Source organism: Larus michahellis, chromosome 1 (assembly GCF_964199755.1).
Source record: "Larus michahellis chromosome 1, bLarMic1.1, whole genome shotgun sequence".
Taxonomy (NCBI): domain Eukaryota; kingdom Metazoa; phylum Chordata; class Aves; order Charadriiformes; family Laridae; genus Larus; species Larus michahellis.
This window is the reverse complement of record NC_133896.1, coordinates 90152055-90170771: the sequence shown is the minus strand read 5'-3', so window position 1 is coordinate 90170771 and position 18717 is coordinate 90152055. Positions and strand designations below refer to the sequence as shown.

At 42.0% G+C, this 18717-nt stretch overlaps 1 protein-coding gene across 4 annotated transcripts in view; it reads right to left on the bottom strand.

Annotated features, from left to right (window-relative positions):
- Positions 1 to 18717, bottom strand: part of SCUBE1 (signal peptide, CUB domain and EGF like domain containing 1) — a 211992-nt gene that overhangs the window by 16741 nt on the left and 176534 nt on the right. For all 4 annotated transcript variants that reach the window (XM_074591049.1, XM_074591060.1, XM_074591068.1 and 1 more), the window contains 5 exons: positions 11163 to 11279; positions 6870 to 6992; positions 3407 to 3526; positions 1693 to 1785; positions 114 to 230 (listed from right to left, as the gene is read on the bottom strand). In XM_074591049.1, coding sequence (XP_074447150.1) covers positions 114 to 230; positions 1693 to 1785; positions 3407 to 3526; positions 6870 to 6992; positions 11163 to 11279 — 570 coding nt within the window. The remainder of the gene's footprint in view (positions 1 to 113; positions 231 to 1692; positions 1786 to 3406; positions 3527 to 6869; positions 6993 to 11162; positions 11280 to 18717) is intronic.

Below are 18717 nucleotides of genomic sequence, written 5' to 3'. Positions count from 1 at the left end.
ATATGAAAACCATTATTTTTTTTCTGCCTGCAGTGTGAAACAAAATATGCAAACAAGCAAGCAAACAAACCAAAAACTAGAATGCTGTTTACATGTTAGAAGAAACCACATACCTAAAACAGCTTGCTTCCCAGAATCTTTTGTTTTTTCTTTGCTGCGAGGCCGTAAATGGCACTTTGCATCTTTAATTTTAAAACGAGCTTTCTGCTTGATTGGAGGGGCTAATGAATCTGTTGATGTAAAGTAAAAAAGCTATCATTTGTGAGGCAGATGAAATGAAGTCTGGAACTTATTTTTAACAACAGACTCAAAAGCCTTCTTGCGACACAGAAAAGAGACAGCCCAAGAGTTACACACCTTGTGCAAGACGATCCATTTCCATAAATTCATTTTTTCACATAAGCACTTACTCTTCAGCTCATAAAGATCAATGAATTTGCTAGTATCGCAGATGCTCTACACATACACTTCCCCTCCAGCAGGCCTGCACATCTTGGTGGAATTTGGGTAAATTTGTCTCTTACTATGAAAAAGGTTAATTCCTACCTTTTTTTTCCTGACTCTTTGTCTGTGACTTCCCATGTTACTTGGCTGTAGTCCTGCTCTTGCTAATGCCAACCAGGAATAAGATTAATTTAGTGGAGCTACGCTGTTGGCAGTTGAAAACAATCCAAAGGAAACATCTTTATTAGACTGCGGTCTATGGCTTGCAAGTTTTATTCCTCAGCTTTAAATCCAAGCCAGTTACGTCTTGTGACTTTACAGGCTGTTATACAGCCATGCACTGCTTAGAAAACGTAGCTGCTGACTGACTTCCTCACAAAGTCCATGGTGGAAAAGGCTGGGCTGCAACGTGGGTCCCGCTTTCCTTGCTGAACTAGGACCGTAGAGGTAGCCTGCCCCTGTCACACGGCAGCCACATCTGCTGCCGTGTTACCTCGCTCCACAGCATTGTGCCTCCTAACGCATCCCAAATATGTAGGAAATATGTGGTTAGAGGACTGGCAAATTGGAGAGAAGTACAGCAGGTAATGACACATACAGTGGGCTGACACTTCCCACTGATGGATGCCATTTCAGCTGCTTCTAATTTTGCCAGACTTCAACCATTTTGAGCTGAACTTTTTTTTAATGCCGAGTATCAGCTTTAAGACATATTTTGAAATCTCTCTGCAAAAATAATCCAGCCATTTCTGAGAACAAGATGAATGAAACACGGTATGTGCTCATAAAAGTCTCATAACCTTTTTATTGGGAATCCCCAGTAGGAGGATCCATGCTCCTGAGGAAGGACTTTGCAGGTGAGGACTGGAACCCACCGTAGCCTTCTGCTCTTGTGCTACTCTTGGGCAACCCTGGCTCACTTCCAAGTCTGGGAGAAGAAATTTGCCTTGCTGGACTATAGAAAGTACAGTATTCCAAATATTTGTCCTTATTGAATATATCTCAAACCTTCACTGCTCCTACACTGACCTACCAACACGATGCCACACCGGAGGGCAACTAAGCACACACCAGCCCTCGAGGAGAGGCTGCAGAAAAGCGAGTGTGCGCATGATGAAACACAGGCTACCTTAATTCTGGCCTTGTGTAACTTAAGAGCTGTATGTCTTGCACCTCCCAAATGGTCTGGGGGACCTCCATTACCTACCTCCTGGACACCAAGGCCTGGGCGAGCAGGAGAGCACCTACCTGCGCAGCTGGGCAGGGTGGCGTTGCGTTTCTGCTGAGCCTTGCCTTGCTGGACAGGAACGCCACAGCTCAGCGTGTAGCTGTTCTCTGAATCTGCGGGGCAGAACACAGAGTCAGCACATGTGGCAACAGCCTCACAAAGCATCCGCTCCCCTCATCACCCAAAGCATTAATGTTCGGTGCTTGAACAAATTTATTAATACTGCTAAATAAGGAGACATTTCAAGTGCTGAACTTGGATTTTCAATGGCTGAAAAAGTTTGCCAAAGTCTACTGCTCCATCGTGTCAACTACAAATTTTGTTCCTTCCAGCACTGAAATGTTATGTTTTATAAACAATTTGGCATGAGGTTAGCTGTAAATAATTCCACGGTGCACAAGTAGAAAATATTTTCTGTTTGTCCATGGCAAAGCCCTTGCGCTTTGATCATCTCTATAATTTAAAAAATAAACTATGCACTTTCATAATAATTTTAGCTTCAAACTCTGACAGAATTTATTGGCAGGAACAAAAAATAACATACTTAGAACCATAACAGAGTTTATGTATTGCACAGATAAAACTGTGTATTGGTGCATGCAAATGAGATAAATGCATGGTTCCAGTAAGCTCTGCTAAACTGAAAATAAAGTGTGAAGAGCTCTACCGCACATAATGCCAGGACTAACATGAAAAGTAGACACCCTTGTGGAAAACAATCCTGCGTCAGAACCAGAACATATATGAAAAAGCAATATCGATCCCCCCACTCCACCTGCCCTGCAAAACTGTGTAGATGAAAATTACCTATAGTAAGTGATACAACCAAGGCGGGGGCAGAGGAGATGAAGTGCCTGAGTTTCTATAAATAACACTCAGATGAACTATTACCAGTGAAATTTATTAAAACCTATCAACTGCAGCAACTAATACTGAGAGATCCTTTTTGCCACACAGCCTCCTGAGACAGATTTAGTTGTATCCGTTTTGTATGAGACAGCCAGCCAGGTTCAGAGCTGTTGGTAGGTCACCTTTTGCTCCACAGTGCCCCTGGCTGGGCTGGTGGAAATGTTATGGTTATGGTTACCCTGGCTGTCAGGGGAGCTTCATCATGAGCTGTGGCAGCCACAGCATTAAATTTCCCAGCGTGTCCCACCCGTCCTCTCCTGCCCCTGACTTCAGACTGTGCTTGCCAAGCTGAGTCCTTCTCAGGGGCACCCTCCGCTTTGGGATTAGTTTCTGCTCCTGCTCAGTCACACAGCTACAGGGTATTTCAGGCCACGATGCAGAGTTCATCATTTTAAGCAGATGTCTGGATGGGCACTGGGGACTCTACTCAAGTTGAAAAACATGTTACTACAAATGAGCAGGAATTCACTGAAATCAACTATTCATTTTTCCCTCACTTTTGATATAGCAATTCAATACATTACAATTTTTCTTTTGCACCTGGTTAAGGTGGATGTGTATCTCGGGGTTTTGTTACAATTTCCCCACCCCTGCAAACGGCACCTCAAATTAAATAATGAAGGGCCAAACCTCTAGTGTAACTAACAGTCAGCTCTTCTTGTATTTAATGATGTGCATGTCTGGCCCAATTTAATTTATAATGATGTTTTTGCCCATTTACAGTGGTCCGTAACAAAAACTGAATGCAAGAATCATGAATACTTTAGCAGAGAAAGAACATCAAGTCACATTCTAGACTTAGGAGGAAAAATGCTTTGTACAAACCTGGAACAAAAAGAGTGTTAGACGGGCACGACAGGAAGCAGCTCTCTATGCCTCCTGTTTTACTACACACTAGCTGAGCCTTGGGGGCTGGTTTGGCATTTGGGAGACATTTCACCATCTCTGAGGAGGAAAAAAAAAAGAAAAGAGAAATATACATACAGTGGTGAGGAAAGGTAGAAGTGGCAACAAAGCAAAATCACAGGCTCAGACATTTCTGAAATAATTAGGGAGAGAGTATCTGGATCTGCAGCTTGGACTTGAAAATAAAACTGCTTCACATTTTTAAACCTAAACTGTAGATCAGCCTTTCCCTCCTATCCTCCACTTCAGGACTGTTTGGGTCCAAACCGGCACTCTGAAAAGCAGGTGTCTCTCTGATTATGAGCACAATCCTGTGTGCACACCTTGATCTCAGAAGCAACAGGTAATACCAGTGACCTGAGATGTCCTCTCCCCACTTTTGGAGACATAGCTCTCTGGTTTAACAGGCCAACTACCACACCATGCACAGGAGTCACCCTCACAAAGATCTGCTTATTTAGATGACGGCTAAAATGGTATTTTCCACTTCTCACTCCAACTCTTGCAGGCTTTTTAATTTCAGCTCCATGCTTAAGCAGCCTCCCAGCCAGGCAGAGGTGAGGCAGGACATGCTGGGATGGAGATGGATAGTCCCATTGGTCCTTTCACTGGCCAACAAAATGCCCTGAGCAATGCTAGAAGGGACTCTGTGACACACACACAGACATCAGCCATTTCTCATCAGCGCCCACCACACAAGGCACAGTGTGGAAGGAGGAAATATCCAGCTTCTCCTCTTAGCTCCACGGCAGGAGGAAGACAGAGTATCCTGCAGGTCTCACAAGCTGCTCTTCCTATTTGGGTAAGGGACAGTTTGTATTTTACCTGAAACTACATAAAGTTGTTACAAACTGTTGGACCAGTCTCTGTGCTTCACCCTGAGATGATGGTACGCCACCGACAATTATAATCCTGCATTTATTTTAATTTGACATCTTTTGGGACTGAAGTGTTACTTAACTATATCTTTCGCCACACGGATGACGAGGTTCATTCTCAGCTGCAGCCAGCAGGTGCCATCACCACCCAGGCCAGGCAGCTTCACCGCTTCCCTCCTTCCCCCAGAGATCTAACCTCTGCACTGACTGCTGGCCAAGTGCAGTTGGGCACCTCTTCAAGCAGATATTGCACGCTGCATCAGCTGGTTAAATCTCAGCCAGGTGTCTGTAGAGTAGTTCTTGCTTCAGCCCCTTAAAAACGCCTGTTCGGATACATATCCTGTTTCTCTGACTGTTCCTTGCTCTTTCTTCCAAACATGCTCACCTTACAAAATGGACTTGGCTGACTCTTGTTTTGCTCATGGCTGATTGCGCTACTGCACATGTCATTTTTCCTACCCCTCAGCTCACCACTGAACCACACTAAGGTAGGGGGGAGATGAGAGCTACAGCATCCGAGTCCGGTAGGAAGCAGCCTGACTGGTTTGGGTCTGTCAGGGTTTGGGAAGAGGCCAGTAAAGCTGGGATGAAACAGGGCAATTCAAATACAGTGGCTGGAATGAGCCTTGTCTGGCTTGGCTTGAGTGCAGAGGAAGGGTCCCAGGAGCTACCAGCTGGTTTGTGTTCCTGGCCTCACTGCTGGTTGAATATAAACATATACGAGTCCCTTAAATACACCTGATGTTCACATCTCAAATATGGGAATAATTATCCCCCACTTACCTCCCTCCTAAGGCTTTTATGTTGCTTTGGTGGTGTTTTTAAAGAAATTATTTCTTTGGACTGAGGAGACAATACAAGCGCAAAGTGTCATTACTGAGCAAAAGAGGATTTTGTTACTGCAAATACCTCCAAATCATGTGTCATTCAGGACCATTAGATATCATTCTCCTGCTTTTTATTGTGCTTTTATAACAATGTAGAACGCAATTTCCTCTAAACAATGTTGGTAACAAAGGCAGGTGATCAGCAGGGAGATGACACTCATTTCAAGCCTCATTAAATTCATCAAATAAAACAGTGTGTATCAACAGAGAAGGGTGTTCTGTTTTCCATCTTCCAACTGAGTATCACAAGTAATGAAAAGAAATTTACAACTACAAAAATATTTTCGATACAGCCTCTTACCATGGGAACAGCATTTTTAGTAGGTTGAGAGGGAATATAGTACAAAACTTCTGTGGTTGGTCTATATACCAGACCTCAAAAAATATTAGTCCCTGCTGTTAATTTACAAACTCCTTTCCAGAGGACTAACTGGTACGTTGCAAGGGAGACCTAGTGGATAACTAAAAAAAGAGAGTTAACCATTTCTCAGTCCTATAGTATTCAGTTCTCTAGATAGCAGTGAAGGTAATATACGTAAAGGTATGCGGGAAAAATGAGGTACTTAATTGTAGTTAGGAAAAAAGCCAGTGGGAAAGGCTGAAATCCAACTTGATATACTCACCACCCCCACCCCCCCCCTTGGTTATAAAGTGCTTTCCGTACTGCTGTATCCATGTAAGCGAAAAAAATGCCACAATTGCATGGTCATGCAAGAGGCCAGTGTGGTGCTCTCTACTTCAGACTACAGTGCTTTCCCTCAATATGTGCTGGATTCCCTGAAGTAAGGTCCTGCCATTTCTTGTTCTGTCTTGCTCCCAGTTAGGCATTAGACATTGGCCCCAAATGTATTTATGAGAAGTTACTCGTGGTTAAAAAAGCCCCAAACACAAACAAAACCCGCACAACCTAAATTTGACTATGAAAGACCTAAGGTATGCCATTCCCATTAAAAACATGAAACCAGAATTAAAATCTCGCAGAATGGCTATAGCCATGGCCAAGATTTCCTGTGCTTCAAATGAGACCCCAGGAAAAAAAAGTCACCTACTTAAGGATACAAAAATTCAGATCTGCCACAAAGTAAGTGGCGCTAGCAGCAACTGGCATAATTTTAGTGGTCTCAGGATTTGTGCTCGTTGTAATTAATACTTCTGACACAGCTAGTGTCAGTACTTTATATTAAGCAGGATAACTTTGGAAATAACTTGAAAAATTGGGGTATGATGCTGTGAATGTAGATATTAACCTGAATACCCAGCTTAGCCTTAGAGGGAAACAGAGTTACAGCTGAGGTCATAGAGATGCACAAAGAACAAAACAACAGAATACATAAAATAATAATAAGACAACTTAGATTTGTGTGAATGGAATCGTAAAATAAAAAAAAAATTCAACACAAATAAATCCAACATACTGCCCATTCTCTAATCCACCTGCCATTATGTCCTAGCCCATGGATTCCCATAGGATCAGGTGTTATCCGAGTTTGTGAAATGAATTTGGAGATGTGTATTGTGAAAATGCAGCATGCCTCAGACAAAACCAGGGGCTTTTCCACACTCCCGGAGAACAGGAGCATCACTGCAGTCACCTCTGAGTCAGTCTCCCACACTTACCAACACAGTCCTTCTTATTCCAGTGCAGTTTCTTTCCGGATGAACAGACACATTCATAGCTCCCCATTGTATTAAGACACCCATAGTCGCAGCTACCATTGCTGATGCTGCATTCATCAATATCTGAAATGTAATTAAAGTTGAGAAGAGTATTAACCATAGGTACACACATATACCATGCATTAAGATACTATGTACATAAAGATAACCATTTCTACTATATCTTTTATATATTTAAGTCTATATAAACTTGTATAAATGCAGACAATACTCACATCAACCAATTTTAGTGCATATTGCATGTATTTGTCCTCAGAGACATGTATAGCTCCTACTCTCTCAAGAATTTATGCCCACGATACAATTTACTTGCCAGGACTAGTTACACTGAAATTCTTGGAAGTCCTCACAAGATATGAAACATGCTTGGAAGCTTCTGCAGCATCTGGATAATAATGTATATTGCATTATATGGAAAAATGTCAAAGTTTTAGTCTTTTTAATCTATCCAACCAGCATTTATATACTTGTGCCGACATGGCTGATCCCTCATCTCCTCTCCTCCCACCACCAGAAAGTATGTTTATCCTTCATGCTCAACAGGAGTTGTGCTGCCATGTACGCACCTCTGGATCATGTTCCGGCACATTTAGGACACTAGATGGCACAGGCTAAGATTGTCATATGGCACTAGTGAACCATCAGTTAGTTGCACATTTACTAGTATAGCCATAACCTAAAAGCCCTTGTTATGAACAACAGCCCCGTTATTTTAGGCATTGCACTAACCTCAACGACAAGTGGTTTCTGCCCTTTGAACGCAGCTCCCCGCCTGCTTGCTAGAAACGGTGGCGTTACTGTAATAGACTTACAAGGCACGCAGGTTGCGCCATTTGACATATGTTCAAACGAGCCAGAATGACACCAAATCAACATGAGATATACTGAACTGCTAATATTCTGGCTTAAATGACAAGCCTCAAAATGTAACTGTAGAAAGAAAACTGCCACTTAATGTGTTTCTAAGGAAGGTCTGGCCATAAAGGCTCACGGGCGGAGGAGCGTCTAACTGCCATTCCAACCCACGCCTGAGCCCGGGCCTGAGCTCCGGCTGCCGTGTGCTTGGCACTGTGTGAATCCCTGCGGTTTGCAGGAACACCGTCTGAGTTCAAGCCAGCTCTCCCCAGGCCCCACTTTTGGAGCCCAGTGACCCCTGTGAAGGCCGCGGGTGAGGTGCAGGTCGGAGGTGGGGCTGACGAGGGGTCGAGCGCACACTTAGGCCCCGCAGTGGCTCACAAATGCAGGCCCATATGTATTAGCCAAGTTTTCCTCTGCCATCCCAGGGCACTTGATGGGAACATGGGAGTATTTACCGGGGCAGATGCTGGAATCCAGAAAAGGCTTTCTTTTCCTGATGCAACATTTCAGCCTGTGTGGTTAAGCAAAAATCTAGAAAGCATGGAGTACATGCATAAAAGAAACTGGGAAAGACATCCTAATGATGACAGGCATGTTTCTAGACAACATTATGATTTTTGGGTCAGAGTCAGGACTTCTGGAGGTCCTGGGTCAGCAGTTCCAAAAACTGACAAGGGAGATTTTGTACGCAGTGGTCAGGCGTACGCTGAGTGGGATCTACTTGTGAAGCCATACCTTGAAACACACGTTTAGTCGACAGTGCTCCCGCCAGTGAGGTCTGGCCAAACTGTTCAAACCCGAGCTCTTGCTGTTGAGTACCTCAGCCCAGAACCAAGCTCCTGAAGAAGCAGCCAAGTTCCCAAAGGCATTCAACAGTCCTGCAAATTCTACCGACTTTCCTAAGCCAATATATACAGCAAGTAGGGCTTTACATAAACAGGTGGTGTAAGCACTAACGCTGTCCTTCTAAAGGATTCCCTCACGGCACACGGCTTTTATTACAAGAGATGCCGTAGAAAAGGATCCCAGAGAGAGCGACAAGGGTTGCCCTTCAGCATGGAAGGCCCAGAACAAGGACATCGCCACGTGGTTTATTAATTACTAGTAGATGGGAAGCAAGATGGAGAGAAAGCTTACTAAGAGGCAAGCTTGCACCAAATATTTTTGAAGGTTCTCATTATTTCTCTGTAGTTTTGACTTCTGCTCAGTGCCACGTGGAAGGCGGCCAGGATAAGTTCCACTGTAAACATCGCTTCTGCAGAGGCTGACTAAAACTAATGATAGGCCTGAGCAGCAAAGCTCAGGGCCCGGACAAGTCTGGATTCAGAGCTCTGATTTTGGATCGTCCCATTATGGAAAAAAGCCTGGATCTCGTTATGTTTTTGCCCGCAGTTCAGCACTGAGTGTTTCCAGTTAGAGTTTTTGTCCTACTCCAGTCTTATTTAAAAGACTGAGGCCAAACTGGGGCTGAAGATTATTGAAAGACTGAGGCTGAACCCCAAACTTTGAGGCTTTCCCTAAATTAATACATACATTAAGTCATTAACAGTGAAACTGAGCATCAGTCTCTCCACACCCCACATAACATAGGTCCTCAAAACTTTCAGACTCTGATTTTGCTTTCAGAACTGCCCTCAGGTGGAGTCTTTTTCCAAACTCTTTCCTTAGATAGACTCCTATTTCTCCTCCTGCCTGCCTCTACTATGCAGTGAATACATTTTTTACTTATGCTGCTGTATACAAGAGATGCTAACATACACCTTGTACACCTTTCTCCCAAAGAGAAGCCAGGCACAGATATCATTAGCAATGTCTCACATTAACCCTACAAAATCAGGTGAACTCAGCACTCGGACAGAAGTGAGGGGCTAGCATCTGTTTCTGCTGCATCAGTTTGCATGGCACAAACCAAATCACATGGGAATGGAAACAACATGAGCCTTTACCTGTATCCTTTTGGCTCAATCTGTAGCACAATTTACTTATGAATACAAAGAGGACAACTCTTGCATATAATATGTAGCTCAATGCCTGCTTTGCAAATTAAGAGCCGTTAGGGCCCAACGTTGCTCTCAGCAATTCCTCTAGCAGGTTCCCTGGGCTAAGTCTGACTCAGATCAGAACCTGGCCTGAACACATGGCTTTTGTGGATTTAAAGTCAGGGCTTTGTTTACGGTATGACGCAAGATTTACTTAGTTCATATCTTGAATAATTGAATAATTAAGTAATTAACTATTAACCATATTTTAACTAAAGAAATACACTTTGTTTTACATTTTAAAATAGCATTGAGAGTTTCTTTTGTGTCAGTATTTTCTAGTAAGTAATTTAGATTCGGGGCTTTACGGTTTCTTATAATTTTCTCTTTTTGCTTTTGTTTGTGTAATGCTGACCTGATAGGTTAAAAGCATAGTTCGTATTTAATACACTTAACAAACCCCTCAAAAAATCCCTTTGCTCTCCTTTGACCGTTTTTCTGAATACAATCAAAACCTACCCCACTTATTAAACATTCAGGCAGGAGACCACAGTGATACCTGGGGGGTTTAGCCAAGCCAGCGGCAGGCAGTCTTGTACTGTGATACCCCTGGCAAACACTGGACTTAATTTGTGTGCTCTAAAATTCTCCTGCTTTGATCAAATAGAAGTTGAACCTCTAATTTGGTCACTGTGGTAATACTGCCCTATGATGCACTTAAAAATCCCTCTCCTGGATAATGAAACATTACAGCACCAATTCTTTCCAGTTATGCCAAAAAGGCTGAAGAGCTGAAGCAGCTCCACTGAAGATGGGAAGAAGGTATCCTGCAGCCTTCCATTATGAGTTTTGCAGGCAGTTTATGTCACAGTCTGGTAAGGACAAATACTAACAGATCCAAAATTTGTAAACTTTGTAAAATTTACCTCCTTCTCCTATTCTCTTTGTTGCCCATCGTTTGAAGCATTCCATGTGTAAACACAATTGTGACTAACCTCACTCCTGTGGAAGTACCGATTGGTACCCTGCGCTTGTAAACTCTGTAAGGAAGCTTACCCTGTACCGCGCGATGAACCCCAGCCATGAGGCTGCTTTGTGACGGTTGTGGAAGAATGGCTGCATCCATTGCAGTGAATGCAAGCGTCACACCTGCAGGCTTCTCATCTGCACTGAGGCTGCTACCTACCACCATCAAACAATGCAAGGACATTGTTTTTTATTTACGTTCTCCTGGCAATGCTTCAGCAAATTTTAGTCACCCCCTGCTCATGCTATTTTAGCTTTAACTTTATTGGTTTATCATCTTCAGTTCTAAAATCTTCAGCTAAAAGAATGTGTGGCTCAATAAACAGTTCACAAAGCAAACAAACAGATAAGCAAAACTCAGTTTCCAAACCTCCACAGTGTGTCAGTCCATACAAGGTGTAGCCTTTATGGCAGAGACATTCAAAGCTTCCAGGGTAGTTGATGCAGGTGTGATCACAGGTCCTTTCAAAGGAACACTCATCAATATCTGAATTAATAGAAAAAGCATTAAGAAATTAGAATTCAGTTAAACTAGAATTTCACATTCAGTTGCAACATCTTGTTACTGATAAAGTATCATCTATCATCCCAGGTAAAATCTGAATAAAATTTCATTCTCATTCCTCTAGTGCTGTATAAAGAAAGGACTTGCAAGTACATGGAGAAAGGTAAGAAAAGATAATTTAAGAAAAAACATGAAGACTGTATTATACACATTCACCATTAGATGGCAACCTTTAACTTCTGATCATATTTATCCAGCAGGGCTGTGGGGGGTATTAAGGTTCTGGGGGGTTAGTGGCACAATGGGAAAAAGTTTTGGTTTGAATCAAGTCATTCCCTCTTTCATCAACCATTCCCTCGACATCTTGCCCACCAGGACAGGGAGTTGCTCACAGACTTCTGCTCTGCCTACCCAAGACTGTACAGACAGTTGCACAGCTACAAGAGGGGAAGCAAAATACTGCCTGAGAATAAGCCTGTACCATGAACGGACGGGCTGCACCTAACACACGGGAAATCTTAGACCGAAGACCACATTCTACCTTACTCGGGAAAATCTGACCTCTTCCCTTAAAAACGTCAGGCATCTCTAATTATCACTGTTCTCTAATGTGCATCCCTTATTTACATAGTCTCTTCCATCCAGCAGCCTATGAAGAAAGCAATTGTTGCTTCGAAGATAGTACAAAGGTTTTGCTGAGCAGGGTGATTAAAGGTTGATTTGACAGCAGTCATGATGGAACTGACTTGCTGAAAACTTGTTACATTAAAGGTACCTTAAATACCAATGTATGTAAAATTACAACACTTCTGAGGGAATTTTATCCTCAAATAATTAGTTTTTTTAAAAAATCCTCTTCAGTGACGAATTTTTATATTAAAAAGTCAGAGAAATTAATACAATGGCATTATTTAAGAGCGGTAATTTCAACAAATCTCATTCCGCCAATATTCCTAAGGTATACAGGAATGGATTAGTACTGCTCTAAGCACACTTTCTAGAATTGCTTATTAAGAACACAACCTGAGCAACACCATTACTATATATAACTCGGACTTTCATATTGTACGTGCTTAGAAACCTGTGGGTGCTTGAAAAAACTTGAAAATTCACCAATACTTAAGGTTATGCTACCCAATTCCTATAGCTAGGTATTACTTATATGCTTTTGCTGTTTAATAAAACATTCTAGGTCTCATCCAGCTATTATAAATGCAAATACTTCACTTCAAGAACTATAAAATTAAGATGTTGTGTACGCGTACATAAACTCAAAATCTGTGTGAGAGTTTATGCACAAATTTAGAATGTTGTAACCAGATATATTTTATATGATCCCCAATTTTAAGTGTTCCAAAACATTCATACAAAAGAGAATTCACATTGTGAAAAGCAACTGTTGAGGCAAATGCATAACATCAAATGAAACACACATGATGAACAAAAATCTATGCTATTCAGTTGTACGTGTGCATCACAATCACTTGTTATGATCAAGTAGCCCAAACCGGACAACTGAGATTTTCTCTCTTTTAAATCTATTTCATTTTAATGTGTTTTCTATGCATTTTAACATATCGTTATTTGAGTTCTGAAAGTAATTTCTTTTTAAGGTTTCCTTTATAGTCTTGGAAATATGCAGCTTTTGAATACACATAAATGGCAAACTGTTTCAGTTTTCTCTAAATAAATACATAAAGTAAAATCATTCGGGAATGAACACTGCAGTTATAGTTTTAAAGGATTTTTAATACATAAGAAGCCAAGTCATACATCATGGTTTCATTCATGTGTAACCTTGTTCGCTATATGGTATTACAGGAAATTTACAGAAGCAGTTCATTTTCTGGCCTCTGACTTACCTTGGAAAGCTCTTTTTCAAAAATAATTTCATATTTCTCAATAGCGATCTTATCCTGTACTATTATAGTCAATGGGGTTTATGCGTTGCTTTCACACATACGGCTTTGTGTTGTTACATATTATAGCTTAGGCCTTTTCAGGTTTTTCTTCACAAGAAGAAGGATGCACACCCCTCTTTGCCTGTGGAAACAACAGTCTGCCTAACAGCATGACCAGTCAGCTGCTCGCCAAGTTAGAGGCACTCACGATGGACAAATGCGTTTCTATTACACGACATATCAGCTGCTCATAAACTTATATTGCTTACACTGGCCGGCAGAGACGCTGAAACAAACACTTTTATTATAATACAAAGACCGCTATTAAAAGCTTTTTCGCCATTTAAACCCCTCATCCCACCTCCTGCTGCTGGTCTCATAAATTCAACCTCTGCTGAATTCAGCATCTTGCTCTGGCTGATCACTGAACGTGGAAGGCCTCCTCGCAGATTTTTCCTCGCTTAAAAACAAGCCCCCTGGCCCCCTCTCCTCCTTGCCTGCGGAGGGTAGGGCCTAGCCAAGCTTCCCACAGCGCCCTGTCTGCAGAATCACCAGTCCCCTGAGGAATTCAGCACTGGTCATAGAAAAGGGAAAAATATGCACCGCATGCTCTTCACTAAAAGAAACCGGTGGTGTGATACAGGATAGCGAAATACTCTTGCACTTTTTTTTTTTTTTTTTTTTTTAAAAAAAACCCAACTCTGAAATCTCTGTTCTGGTTGCTGTTACGCCCTGGCTCCCAGAATCTTTGAAGGTGGCCCTCACACCTTTGCGGTGCTCCACAAAACTTCTTCATGTTTACCCTCAAAGGATGTGCTTATTTGACACCACCTTCACATACAGGTATATCTCGTAAGAGACTGAGGAGCACTTGGTTTTTACCTTCACACCTCTGGGTTTCAAATCCTGCTTACCACACAACCGGGAACGAATGTAGGAATCGAAATCTTTCTCTCCTTTGCACAAACAACACTACACAATCTGGTAGCATTATCTACAGAAGAGAGGCCCAAAAAAACAAAAGCAGAGATGTGGCAGGTTACAGCTACAGAACTGAGAACAAATAATTTCTCTTTCAGTTTTGTGGTCGACACCCCCCCCCCAACACATGTACACACTCAAACACAGACACATTTTTGTATTGGGTTGCTGAGTTTCCCCCCTCCCACGCACCAAAATAAATACTGAGAAATTAACTTTCTGGGTCTGGGGAACTCTTGAAACAATTTAAAAGTTACCTAAATTAAGTTTTTGAACTGTTTCAACATGAAAAGCCAAAATGTTTTGCTTTCGAGGAACTGCAGTAGAAAACTTCAACTTGAGGTTGAAGTTACTATTCTATTTTTAGTTGAATTTGGCATAAATTCACAAATAGTCCGAGCTGTTTCTCAGAACATTCAGATTTGCTAATGCACTTATTTGACATCAGACACATTCTTTTTACTTTCACTTAGTCAAAAATTCCTATCACCTTCACCACTGTAATCAGCATATGCGATTGTGTAATTTCAGCATATTAAGAGATGTCTTCACAGCTTAACTGTTTGAAGCTTACAGGAACTAGGGGGCTAAATTAATCTTTGGAAGTACACGATTGGTTTCCTGCCAGAGGCAGGTTTTTTTAGGATTACTAGCGGTAGGCTATAAATTCTAAGGTGAGGAACTCCCCACTTCATAGCAGATGACTCAGTGGAAGTGCCAAGTTCAGGGGCTGGAGCAGATGACCTCCAGAGGTCCCTTCTAACCTCCACCACTGATTCACTTGCACGCTGGTTGTCTCCCTAAAGGCGCTCTCTTTACGGTGTCCTGTGCTGCTGAGAGCTCTCCTTCCAGTTGCTGTTTCCATGACATCAAGGCATCATCTCAGGCTCAATAAAGTCCAACAACTCTTCTACCAATCCACATTCTCGTCTCCGAAGCGAATGTTTGAACAGTGGAAGCACTCCTTTATTTCTGGCTAGAAGGGATTCAACTCGACGAGATTGTTCAATGGTTTAATAATAGAGCAGTATTTCCCTGTGTTTTTGAGGGAACCAATTGTTGTGAATGGCGGTCATGCTTGATAATATTTGTTTGGCTCTGTTCCTACTATTTCAAGTCAGCGTTTGGATTTTATTGTTGATTTTTCAATCATACTTAGCTTTTTTTTTTTTTAGTTCATGCTTCACACATTAAACAATCCCATAATGATCTTTATTTTTCTTGAATACAGTGTTTGTCAGTGTGTGTCAGATTGTCAGTATTGGAAAGCAAAGTCTTCCATCTATCTCCAGAAGGGAGCTACCACAGATCAGATTTCCTCTAAGTTTCCTCACACAGATACGTCTCAAAGGCGACCTGAGGGAGCAGGCAGAAAGCAGCTCATTCTCCATGCTCATTCAAGTCCCTGCCTTTCCACTGATGCTGCCAGTAGCCTCCCAATTACAGTAGCACCAATTTTTCTGGTGGTTTGTGTGATGTGGACACTGACTCATTTGTGGACATAGAGTGCAGGGCACCAAGAAGCCATCACACAGTAATGATTTTTTGCTAAGTCTGAAACTGAGCTGGATTCCTACCAGCAGCTCTGAAGTGAAAGGCTCCTTTCTGTACGCTCTTTCCAGTCCTCAAATGCAGTCCCCTGTATTTTTGATTGTCATTGCTTTCTTCCCGAAAATAAATTTCAGTCATTAAAAGAAACCAATGATCAGAAAATTAAAGTGTAACGCAGGACATTTCCTGCATAAGAAGGACATGGACCTGTTGGAACGAGTCCAGAGGAGGGCCATGAAGATGATCAGAGGGCTGGAGCACCTCTGCTATGAGGGCAGGCTGAGAGAGTTGGGGTTGTTCAGCCTGGAGAAGAGAAGGGAGACCTTACAGCAGCCTTCCAGTACCTGAAGGGGACCTACAGGAGAGATGGGGAGGGACTCTTTATCAGGGAGCGGAGCAATAGGACGAGGGTTAATGGTTCCAAACTGAAAGAGGGGTGGTTTAGATTGGATATTAGGAAGAAATTCTTTACTGTGAGGGTGGTGAGGCACTGGGACAGGTTGCCCAGGGAAGTTGTGGATGCCCCATCCCTGGAAGTGTTCAAGGCCAGGCTGGATGGGGCTTTGAGCAGCCTGGTCTAGTGGGAGGTGTCCCTACCCATGGCAGGGGGGTTGGAATAGATGGTCTTTAAGGTGCCTTCCAACCCGAACCATTCTATAATTCTATGATTTCCAAAAAGCATTAGCATTGCAAGCAAGCAGCTCAACACTAAACATTCACAGGGGAGGCTGGCAAACAGCACTTAGAGATGTTTTGAGGACTGCAAACTGATGTAGAAACTGCTATGACTCCCTGACAGAATGTACACATGCAAAATTCACTTGCACAGAGGTACACGTGTGATTTGTAGGTTGTGGTTATAGAACTCAACATTTCAATGCCCAGTTTGCCCAATCTCACATTAAAAATTTACTGCAAAAATAAAGATTCCCACTCTCCTTCTTCCTTAATATCATTTTTTTGTTAATATTAATAACAAGTGAAGAAATTGGTTAGAGAAAACTAATGGTCACCACAACAGCTTTTCTCTGAGACATACATTAAGCAACTAGGTTAATTTATGAAACTGGGAGCCTCCTTCCAAAACCAGGCCACGTATGATGCTTAAGTAAGAGTTTGGTCTTGCTGCCTGAAGTATTTTTCATGTGGTCTACAAATAAACACGGCAAGGGGAGATGGCTGTTGTTTGATGATGCTATTGTGTTACAGGGAACAAGACAGGAGGGGCTCAAACACAATCAATAGAAGCTATAACAGGGATTTAGGCCAGAGTGCAGACTGTAATGATTCTGGACACTGTGAGCAAAGAACCCAGCTTATATTTGATACGTCTGTGTTCAGTGAGGCAAGACATGAAGTATACACTAGATCACTGCACATATGCAAAATATATACATTAAATTTAACTGGATCATTTCAAATAGAAAAAAAAAAGAAAATAAGTACTTTTTGCTTAAGAATAGAAAGTAAAATAAAAAGAAAAGAAAATACCGATCTCTGCTATCAATGCCTTCATCAGCAGAAGTGACCCATGCCACGCTGAATGCTGGTAAATCACTTCAGCCAAAAGCAATGACAATATTACAGTAATACTTTGAGATGTTATCACAGTCATGACTCCACACACTCCCAGTCCTCCCAGTTAGCTTAAGTATACCTTCATTATGGCAGCAAAGATCTATATATATACCTCATAACTGCTGCCCAGGATGCTGTGAAAAACATACACAGCAAGAAATCTGTTGTTTTCAGATTCATACGTTAGTAGTTTGACCTCCCAGGCTGGAAGTGATAGCTCCAGTGTCCCACCACATCGTGCAGAGCAAAGCCACTGCTCAATACAGTGGGGTTACCTCCTAATGCAGACACACTCTCCTAATGCAAAAATCCATAACACATAGTTTGATTTTGTCTGTCTCACACACCCTTGGTTTATTTTTAACGCTCAAGCCAATCGTGGACTCAGTGTTGAGTACCCCACTCAACCGCTCATGCACATAAGCCAAACGCAAGGCTAGTCAGAACGTTTTGTGTTCACATTTCTCAGCTTCCAAGTCATCGGCTCCTCTGAGAAACAGAGCCTTTCCTTTTTCTCATTCATTAAGCACACATGCATAGAAACTCTAAAGAAGTGTTACATGATGTTTTTAAAATAAACACTAATGCTTTTTTATATGTATTTTGGCTGAAAGTTATTTTCTGTCTTCTCCCCCCCCAGCTTCAAGGTCTGCAGGGAACTGATACCACCCATGTAATGTTGTTCACCTTACAGCCCAGCCAGCGTGGTTTCCAACAATATTTGACAGACATTAGGGAAACCACATATCTTAATCTGAGTGGTTGCTGGACCATAGGGAGTCATGATTCAAGCTATGTTCTCCAACAAATGCCGGTTCAAATTCAGTATCGGGAAAGGTATTATTTTGCTACAGCAGCCATATGATGGGGTTTCCACCACATCTCATGTTTTCTGATCCACAGTGACTTACCCCTGTTCACAGTCAGTAAAAATGCATCCTCCATTTGAGAACGCAACTCTCACATACGTCCAGCACCGACCAGAAGGAATGGCTTACAGCTAACCTCCTTATGTTTCAAAGTCCACAATAATAAAACCAATGAAGAGGAAGCACGGAAAGATGGAGTAATATACAAACCTTCTACTTCATTACCTTCCCACTGAGTGCTTCTGGAGCAGACTAACACAAAGAAAAAAAAAGCCATAACCCCAAACCTTTAAAAGTAATTGAAAAACCACACCCATTTGCAATCAAGTCAACTTGCTGCTGAGATGTAATTGTTAATAACATACTAATGACCTGCAGAAAAACCAGATCTGGGATTAATTGCTGTGCTTTTAATGTGAATATTAAGTGCCTAAGTAGCACAGTCACATCTTGTACTTCAGAAATTTAAGTGGGAAACTGTCCATTATGACTAACGTTGACTTGGATCAGAGCATTTATTTATTTAAGAACTTTATTGCT